At 43.0% G+C, this 9,763-nt stretch overlaps 1 protein-coding gene across 1 annotated transcript in view; it reads right to left on the reverse strand.

Moving 5' to 3' along the window:
- MAP4K4 (mitogen-activated protein kinase kinase kinase kinase 4) overlaps window positions 1–9,763 on the reverse strand; it is a 112,809-nt gene that overhangs the window by 22,789 nt on the left and 80,257 nt on the right. Inside the window, exons 16-23 of the mRNA XM_008585686.1 lie at window positions 9,729–9,760; window positions 8,211–8,362; window positions 7,337–7,434; window positions 4,126–4,301; window positions 3,523–3,643; window positions 3,265–3,405; window positions 2,298–2,405; window positions 142–259 (exon numbers count right to left, since the gene is read on the reverse strand). Coding sequence (XP_008583908.1) covers window positions 142–259; window positions 2,298–2,405; window positions 3,265–3,405; window positions 3,523–3,643; window positions 4,126–4,301; window positions 7,337–7,434; window positions 8,211–8,362; window positions 9,729–9,760 — 946 coding nt within the window. The remainder of the gene's footprint in view (window positions 1–141; window positions 260–2,297; window positions 2,406–3,264; window positions 3,406–3,522; window positions 3,644–4,125; window positions 4,302–7,336; window positions 7,435–8,210; window positions 8,363–9,728; window positions 9,761–9,763) is intronic.

Consider the following 9,763-nt stretch of genomic DNA (forward strand, 5'->3'; position numbering starts at 1 on the left):
ATGTAAGTGGGATGGGAGGTTTCTCTAGCTGAGGCCTGCACCTGTGAACAACCATCATGCCATGCCTAAGCCATCTGAAAGAGCAATGCAACATGACTGAGTCCTGTTTGTCAGCTGCTTTCTTGTTGCTACTGTACTTACCCACAGAAGTCACTGTTGTCCCACTAGATGGAGAAATCTGTAGTAATCGGGGGTCTATAAAAGGTGTAAAGGAGGAGGAAGATTTGTGTTTCTGGAGTGTGCTACTAGCGGACTGAGTCTGTAATGTAAATTTCAATTTTATTAATACATATGACATTTTAAACACGAACATTAAAAAAACATTTCAATCCACTTCTATACTGTACTATTTCCCAATACAAAGCCCTCCTGCATCACTTCCCAAAAATGCCCTGCAGGGGGCCTCCATATGGGCTCAGCACTCCCCTGAGAGGTTGCCCCACTTGGAACACTGCAGGAGCCACATCTCCTTCAGAGACGTTGCTCACCTAGGACAGCAATGCTGCGAGCTACCAATAAAATCTACACTTCAAGCTCTTAGCTTTTTTTTTTTTTTTTTAAATGAAATAAATGATCAGAATGAAAATTCCTAAAGGAGGTCTGAAATGTCTTGGTCCCAATTCACCAATTTCTGAATTTGCTCTCCTACCCAAAATAGTACAATTAATCTATGTTGGATAGTGGGAAATCTCAATTTAATTTTACTTATTTTAAAATAAGCCTCTTACCAGAAAGCTACAGAAGCTTTGGCTGTCATTGTTTTAGGTGTATCACCATTAATCCCGTACCACACAGGGGCTCATTAGTGAAAGGTGAAAATGACAAACTAAGGTGTACCCTTTGATCTTTTAGGATCACTAGTGTTTGGTTAATAATGTAACTTAAGACAAAAAAACACAAAGAAAGTGAAACAAATTGTTAAGTGGAAATGTAATGACAATTAAAAACAAAACAAACAGAAAAATAAATAAAATTGCCATTTTAGTGAGTTACGGGTTACAGTAAAATACTGTACATTAGAGCAAAATGGAGCACAGTTTAAGTTATAAATTTAAAGAGGAATGTGAGTGTAGGTGGATATATATATCTCGGAAGAAAAAAAGAACAAGTCCAATCAAGTGCTTTTGTCCTGTACCATTTCACTCCCTCCATAGACACCTGAAAGTCACCATGTTTTAAAGCCCACACCTTCCTCAACTCCCTGCCTGACCCATCTGCCACCTGGCAGGCTCCACTACCTGTCCCATGAGCCAGTAGCCAATCTAGCTGCTGGCAATCTGATGCCAAGCCTACCCATGATGCAGCTGACTTTCCCCTGTTACTCAGGAAAGGACTTTTCTGATTCTTCCTAACAAGAAAACTAAAGTAGGAGTGGGCAGGCAACTAAGTACTTATATTAACACGATTGGCTGAAGCTGCATGTCAACCTCCCTCAACTGTCAAATGCATTTAAACAAAGTTTCTTATGAAATCAAACCCCTGTTTAATTAAGTATGGGTTGCTCATGGTGGGCTCTGTCACCGAACTTGAGCAAACAATCACCCAGCCTGCCCCTGATCGAGCACCACAGACAAGCCTTTGAACAAGCACATAGAATTTCCCACAGGAAATTTTAAATTAAAAGCAGGCTCAGGTCTTTGTCCTTCTTGCTCAACATCCTAATTTTCCAGGTTCCCCCAAAAAGCATTTGGCCTCTCCTTAAACTCTGAGTGATTGCAAACTTCAAGGAAAGAAATTATTTTAACAGGGTTGGTGGAAAAACAAGTAAGAGTAACCAACCAACCAACAACCGCCCCCCAGAAGGGGAAAAAAAAAAAAAACAAAAAAAACAATCCAGCCCTGTTTGAAGGAGATTCCTGTACAGGATAACAAGTTTTCCCAGATAAGGCCAAGTCTGCTTAACTAAACTTTCCTATACTTTATTTATTGGATAAAAAGAATGAAAAAGGCAGATTCCACAAAAGATTTCAAGAATTTCATGGGTCTGAGAACACAGCAATCATTTTATTTAGATTTTTAAAAAATAAACTGAATAAAGAAAGCCATGCAGCTACACTTATCTACAGAAAAGTAAATAGTGAACTGGCAAGTTTGGAGGGAAATTGATCTGGGGTTAGGGGATTTGTATGCAGATCTGAAACATGTTACTTGGGGATTGGGGAGAAGGGGAAGTGACAGAAGACAGCAGGGTGGGTAGGAAAGGGGTGAGGGTGCTGGAAAGGTCTCCTTTGCAAACTAGCTCCTAGGCAGTGCTGGTCTAACCCCAGGAAAGCAGCCAGCTGTGGTGCGAGACATACCTCATTAGCAGTGAGCTTGTCCTGGGGTGTCTGTGGGGACATGGTGGGTGTCGGCTGGCTGGAGGATGGGGAGGAGGAAGTGGAGGAAGTGGAGGAGGAATGGCTTTGCTGTAAGAGATCTGGCAAGAGGTGAATGCGACCGGCAAAGCCATTGCTCTCATGATGGCTGGCACGCTTTTGGTCAACTGTACTCTGCAGAAAAAACAGGCACACTTATCTTGCTCAAGCGCTGCTGAAATTGCCTACGATTCTGCTGATAACTGCTTTTGTTTAAGGCGCTGTGTGACTTTTCAAACTCTGTTAAATTACCAAGGAAAAACCAAGGAAAATAGCCTGAATTGCTCACACTTCCTTGCCAAACATCTAAGATGAGCCAATAGAATTCAAAGTCTGGTAGCAGCATGACTGAAGCACTGAGAGTTTAATCGGTTTATCTATCACACTAACTTCTGTGACCAAAACCACTACTCTTTTTCTTTTCTTTCTGTCTAGAGCTCCGGAAAGTACCTTGTGGCTTCTTTGAATCCCAGTCTTTTCCATGTTCTTACTTTCTATCTGAATGCATTGCCATGGCATGAAATACACTCCGGGCAAAGGCCAAAACACTAGCTGGTGCCCTGTTCTACTGTATCTTTTAATGAAGCCTAAGCTAAGAAATGAACAGACAGTCATAAAACTTAGCAATCCAGACTGAGCACATCTGGGGGGCACACATTTAATTATTCGACAAGTGAGGAAACTAGCATTTTGGAACACAGAAGAGAGACCTGTGCTCTCTGAGTCTGCGGGGCTGTGACGAGGCTCGTCCTGCTGCCCGTCCACTCCTGCTGTAGCACTGCCGATGCTCACAGCTGACCACTCCCAGCAGGGCCACTGTGGCCACTCTGCCACAGCCTCCAGGCCTGCTTCCTCCCTCACATGGCTGTTTAAGGATGCCCTGTGGCTCTTCTACCACTCAGACACAGACCGTGAGACTCAGCGTGGTGCTTGCATGAGGGCTGCCGCGGACATGCAGAGGAGCAGCAATGTGGGGTGGAAGACTTGGCGCTACCTTCTGGGCATGCAGCACACACCTGCCTCCCTGTCCCCGGGCACTCGCCCCTTGGCTCTTGTTAACATGAAAACAGGTGGTGATGTAGACACAGCATGAGTGAGTGAATGAGCAAGTGGGTTAATGACTACAGGAGAAGCTCAGCCTCTGACAACAGAGAGAAGACACGGGTACCTGGCGGACGATCAGAGTGCCCTCCTTGGATGGGGTCATGGCCGGTTCACTCTCTACATCGTCATGGACAATCATGGTTTTCACGGACTCTGTTTCACCATTGCTCAAATTCAGAGATGACCTATGGAGACAAAATCCAGAAGTAAAGGACCCTAATCCATGAGCTGAGAATATCGTTTAGACTTTTCACCTTCTTGAAGTCATGAGATGAGGCTACAGGTAAAAAGGTTCCTCAAGGAAAGCAAGTGCTCAGCTTTTTCCCTTCAACAAATAATTGCCTTCCAGTGCAGTCTGTTTTTGAGCAAAAAGAGTAAATGCTTGTGGTTAATTCAAGTAGTTATACCAAACTGAAATTTCCTTTTTATCATATCCTCAAAGCAAAGGGAAAAAGTAAAGCACATGGTGGGCTGCAGAGGAAGACACTGATATGCACAAACACAAATGAAGAGAAGGGGACAACACAAGGACTGTCTGCTGAATACGTGACAACTAAATCTTAAATGCTTGTGGAGTCACGTGACAGGCTTAGAGAAAACAGTCTGGCTCCCAGTGGAAAGAAGGCTCAGTGGGATGCACCCTCTCTAAGATACACCCAGTACTGACGGTGCTCTGGTGTCCTCTGGTCCAGAGGTGGACTCATCAGCCCCTTCCTGTTCCACGTCTTCGTCCTCCTCATCTGTGGTCCCTGACTCCTCACTGGACGAGGAGTAATCCGTCACTTTGTGAGGTGGCCGCACATCTTCCACTGCTCGAAGCTCTTTGGCCAGTGCAGTCAAATCCTAATGCACGAATAGAGAAAAGAGAGTAAGGCAAAAAAGGAAGATGGGAAGGAAACAGGAAAGAATGACGAGTTCTTTATTTTAACTATCAACGAATAGCCACAATGTCAGTCTTATAAAATGGTTTGGTAGAGTATTTTCAAGTTTCATAGGAAGGTCAGCTTTTGATAGAAAAGACCAAAAAAGTCAAAAATGTTGTATATAGATCAAATCCCATAACAATAAAAAACGTAACAGTCTGCTTATGATGAGCATTTTTTTAAATGTAAGGTAGGGCCGACCCGGTGGAGCACTGCTGCAGTGCGCCGCTTGGGAAGCGCGGCGGCGCTCCCGCCGAGGGGTTGGATCCCACATGCAGACCAGCCGCTCACTGGCTGAGCAAGGAACGGGGGCAACACCGAGGGTTGCGATCCCGTTGCCAGTCATGAAAAAAAGACAAAAAGACAAAAAGACAAAAAATAAATAAATAAATAAATGTAAGGTAACATTCTAGATCAACAATTGTATAGAGACAGATGCTTGGGCTTTGTTGGAAAGACACCTGTCTATATGACAAAGTCTTCTTTTAAGGGAACTATGGAGAAAGCAAGCTTCTAGCTAAATATGCCTAATTTAAAGTATTTATTTTTTCTCAAACTTTCATTAGAAATTTCAAACCTAAAGAATAGAGAAAGAAAGTGCAGCGAGCACCAGGTTACCTCTTACATCTCGCCTCACCAACTGTACACAACCTGCCACATGCAAAAAAAAAGTTCATGACATATAAAGAAAGTGGTGACCCTGTGTACGCTGTGGGCAGAAGGCAAGGTGGGCTTCCCTCCTGCTCCCTTTGAGCCTTATCCACATGTCTCCACACCACTGCCAATGAACGTGAACATCAGACAGAAGAGAATCCACAGCAGAATTTATGTTAAAAGGCTCCATTTCCCTTTACTCTTCGATACTGAGATACTTTAAGACTCAGTCCATTCACTGAACATAATTTTCAAGAGTGACTATTACTTATACTCCACATTTTCATAAAAAGTCCAAATTTAAAAGTAATGACTTTTTTAAAAGCAGGCTATATAGATATTTTTCTCTTTTAATTTTAGAAGTTCCAACTGCTAAAACTTAGTTTTCTTCATTTTCAAAGTTGAGAATATGTTTCTTTTCTTTGAGTTTGAGCCTCTGAAACAGTGACCAAATACTGGGCCCTGAGTCTTGCTAACTATTTCGTGGTCACAGCTATACCTTTTTAGTTACTTGAAAAAGCTATACTTAATACTAATTATAATAATAAATGCAGCATATTTCATGTGTGAAGAAAGCTGAAGTGAAAGTTTAAGATTTTAACTACTGGAAAGAACACAAAAAGAGCTGAAGAAGGAAAAGGAACACAGCTGGAACACAAGCTAGGGTCACGGGCAGCTGGAATGCTGCCATGAGGGGAGCTCTGCAAAGAGGGGCTTACCACTTCACCCTTCAGTACAGTGGCAGTTTCAAGGAGTCCAAGAAGCCATCGTTGACGAAGAATGCACAGGATGAGGAAGCATGGCAGAAAAAAGGGGAGAAGGAAGAAGTATAGAGGTCAGTTCAAGCAGGAAATCAAAACTGCAACAAGCTTAAAATTCCACCAAGTGTACACAGTTGCACGGTCCGTTCATATGACAGGGAATTAAAGGAAAAGTTCACAAAGTAGTCACAACTATCACTGCAGGTACCAAAGGGCAGAATTTAAGAAACAGATGAATTTAAGAAGGTAATTTTTAAAAATGTATTCTAAAAGCCAGTACTATAAATGCCCAGCTCATCAAGAATAAGTAGAATAAGTAAAAGTGAATGCCAAGCAAAGAGATAAGTGTCTTGTTTCCTTAGAAGGAAATTCCCTTCCTTCCCTTCCTTCCCTTCCTTCCCTTCCTTCCCTTCCTTCCCTTCCTTCCCTTCCTTCCCTTCCTTCCCTTCCTTCCCTTCCTTCCCTTCCTTCCCTTCCTTCCCTTCCTTCCCTTCCTTCCCTTCCTTCCCTTCCTTCCCTTCCTTCCCTTCCTTCCCTTCCTTCCCTTCCTTCCCTTCCTTCCCTTCCTTCCCTTCCTTCCCTTCCTTCCCTTCCTTCCCTTCCTTCCCTTCCTTCCCTTCCTTCCCTTCCTTCCCTTCCTTCCCTTCCTTCCCTTCCTTCCCTTCCTTCCCTTCCTTCCCTTCCTTCCCTTCCTTCCCTTCCTTCCCTTCCTTCCCTTCCTTCCCTTCCTTCCCTTCCTTCCCTTCCTTCCCTTCCTTCCCTTCCTTCCCTTCCTTCCCTTCCTTCCCTTCCTTCCCTTCCTTCCCTTCCTTCCCTTCCTTCCCTTCCTTCCCTTCCTTCCCTTCCTTCCCTTCCTTCCCTTCCTTCCCTTCCTTCCCTTCCTTCCCTTCCTTCCCTTCCTTCCCTTCCTTCCCTTCCTTCCCTTCCTTCCCTTCCTTCCCTTCCTTCCCTTCCTTCCCTTCCTTCCCTTCCTTCCCTTCCTTCCCTTCCTTCCCTTCCTTCCCTTCCTTCCCTTCCTTCCCTTCCTTCCCTTCCTTCCCTTCCTTCCCTTCCTTCCCTTCCTTCCCTTCCTTCCCTTCCTTCCCTTCCTTCCCTTCCTTCCCTTCCTTCCCTTCCTTCCCTTCCTTCCCTTCCTTCCCTCCTTCCTTCCTTTCTTTTTTTTTGTGGCTGGCTAATAAGAGAATCTGAACCCTTGACCTTGGTGTTATCAGCACCATGCCTGCACCAACTGAGCTAGTGGCCAGCCCATAAGGAAATTTCATTAAATAAAAACTACACTTTGTTCTGTTTCTTTGTAAGGCTGACTGCACACACATTATGTGGTGGAAATGCCCGAAAAAAGGTACTGAAGATTCTCTGCAGGAAATAAGATGACTGTGGAAGGGACACGAATGTGTCTGGGGATTAGGTCATTTCTTACAAGTCTTCAAATCTGTAAGGGGACTCAACACAAGGGATTGCAGGCCTCTAAACCACATATTTTTTAATAGAAAAGATCTCAAGCCTGAAATAAGTAAAACTGATTTTGTGCAATCCTTACCGCAGGTTTGAGAGGTCTGAAGACTTCTTTTTTATCTTCAGGTTTTTTCACTGCGTTTTCAAGACGCTGAGATGGAGAGCCTTCAGACTTGGACGATGCTATCACATTCAAAAGAGACGAGAAAGGCAGGTACATATAAACATATAGCTGTATGTCACAAAGCTGTCGTGGCTCACCTTGCCTTCTGTTTCTTCCCCTGAGCCACCGCCCATTTCTGCTAGGCCCACCCATGGAGTTTCCGCACACAGGTCTGAACTCCAGAGCAAGGGCAGGGACCCAGGAGAGCTCTGGCAGGCTTTCTGACTCCTTCCTTGGAGTCCTCTATCATCACACTCTACTCAACATGTATTCACAATTAATTCCTTGCTATGTTATATCAGTAATAAACTAGAGGGACTTTTTCACTAATCTTTTATTATGAGGTTAAAATAACCAATTCTGATGAAATCTTATGCTGCCAGGTAATATGAGGATGCCTAGGTAGGTTTGCATTTTGGCAGTGTTCATCTTGAATTTTTCGACCTTCTCTGCCTATACCATCTCTCTGACTTTCACTGTACTCCAGGAGTCCATACTGAAAGAAATGAGTTCAGGTCCCAGCTCATTCAGCTAAGTACCTTGGACAAGTTAGTTAATCGCACTAAACTGTAAAGTATTCACAGTGCTGGGCATGTGTAAAGCTTTCAAACTTAAACTCTTCGTGATTAAAATTATGGTGACTATTATTGTCATAAGCAACCTACACTAAAACACTGTTTTATGCTATGCAGGAATACCCAACCACAGGTCTTTTTTACAGATTAAGAAGGACTTCCAATATACTGATCACAGCCAAGGTTGTTAACAGGGAAAAGGCAAAGGACAGGCAGCCTACATCTCACTCTGAAGCGTTCCCCAGAGCCACTCTGAGACCCAGGGTGGGAGCCGGGCTGAGATCCTGAGTTGCTGGACCCTGAAGAGCTGCCACTGCCAGGCCTGGGCACCAGCTTCTCCACTCTCTCCCATAGGAGCCGGGGCTCAATACTGCTGTTAGAAAAGAAGAAAGAAGAGCTAAAGTTTCATCCAAGATATAGTGCCAAATTGTAAACACATGAATGATGTGTGCATGTGATGTCTTTAAAATGAAAGGATGAGAAAAACAGCATTTAACATTAAGTTCATCAAAAGTTATGAAGACACTATTTGTGAGTTTTAGCTTGGGTATCTTAACAAACTAAAAACACTAAATGATATCTTAATGTTATCAGACCTAAAATCTTCATCAGGTGTAAGATGCAACACTACAGTTTAGGGTAGAAGTACCACTGTTTCTGTGACACCTACAAACTCAGTTCTTAGTATTATGAAAACAATCCATTTCTATAATTACACACAACAGTATATCCTGTTTCTAGGCTGCTGTTCTCACCCAATCCATTGCTACCCTCCAAAACTGACATAAAGGATACACTTTTGTGTGAGCTGTGTTGGAAATGTTACAGAAAGCATAGGCTGGGGGTTGGATTTCCTGCCATGGGCAGACCCACACACAGCACATGTATGCTAGATACTGATGACACAGTCTTAGTCACAGAAGAATGCCATGGTCCACTCTGGTCGTTAGGACTAAAGGGCACTTTGCCACTTCTGGGTTATCCACTGGACCACTTCAAGTTACAAAGGGTTCCATGTGCAGACAGCTAACTTTAGTGGTTTAGTGATGATCAAGTTACAAAACATTCAATATAATGATCTTCTCCTCCTTAGGTCAATGTTGGTCAATGAGACTTTCTGCAATGACAAAAATGTTCTACATCTGAGCTGTATATTATCGTAGCCACTAGCTACATGTGGCTATAGAGCACTTAAGTTGTGACTGGTGCAACTAAGGAAAGGAAGTTTTCATTTTATTTCATTTTAATTAAGTTAGATTCAAATTTAAGGAGCCTCATGTGGTTAATAGCTACTGTATTAACAGAGTAGCTCTAGAACCTAAAAAGAATATAACTTGGTTAATTCACTAGTTTACTGTAGACTGTCAGTCAACCATTTACTTTCTTGAGTGACCTGTTTGTGTTTTCCATACCATTCTAAGGTCTTAGGACTCCCTTTAGATAAAAACTCCCTCGGATTACAATTCTCTTAGAACCGCTCCTTTCCAGTTACTCATAGAAACATGAAGTTTTTGGTCCAAAATTACTACAATACACATCCACGTTCCAATCCTCTTTTTATTACAGATCAGTTGGATGTTATTCATGTTAAAGGGTTTTATGGCATTTTTTTCTTTTATAGCTGATAATCTCTTTGCCCCAAAACTTCTGTGTTTATGAGCATTTTTATGAAAACAGACAACGTAAGACTGCAGGAGCCTGGGCTGTAAACCTGTTGTTGACCTTCACTCTTCCATTACCTGGTGGAATTTCTTTGTCCTGCTTGGCTATTTTG

Source organism: Galeopterus variegatus, unplaced genomic scaffold (assembly GCF_000696425.1).
Source record: "Galeopterus variegatus unplaced genomic scaffold, G_variegatus-3.0.2 Scaffold3670, whole genome shotgun sequence".
NCBI lineage: Eukaryota > Metazoa > Chordata > Mammalia > Dermoptera > Cynocephalidae > Galeopterus > Galeopterus variegatus.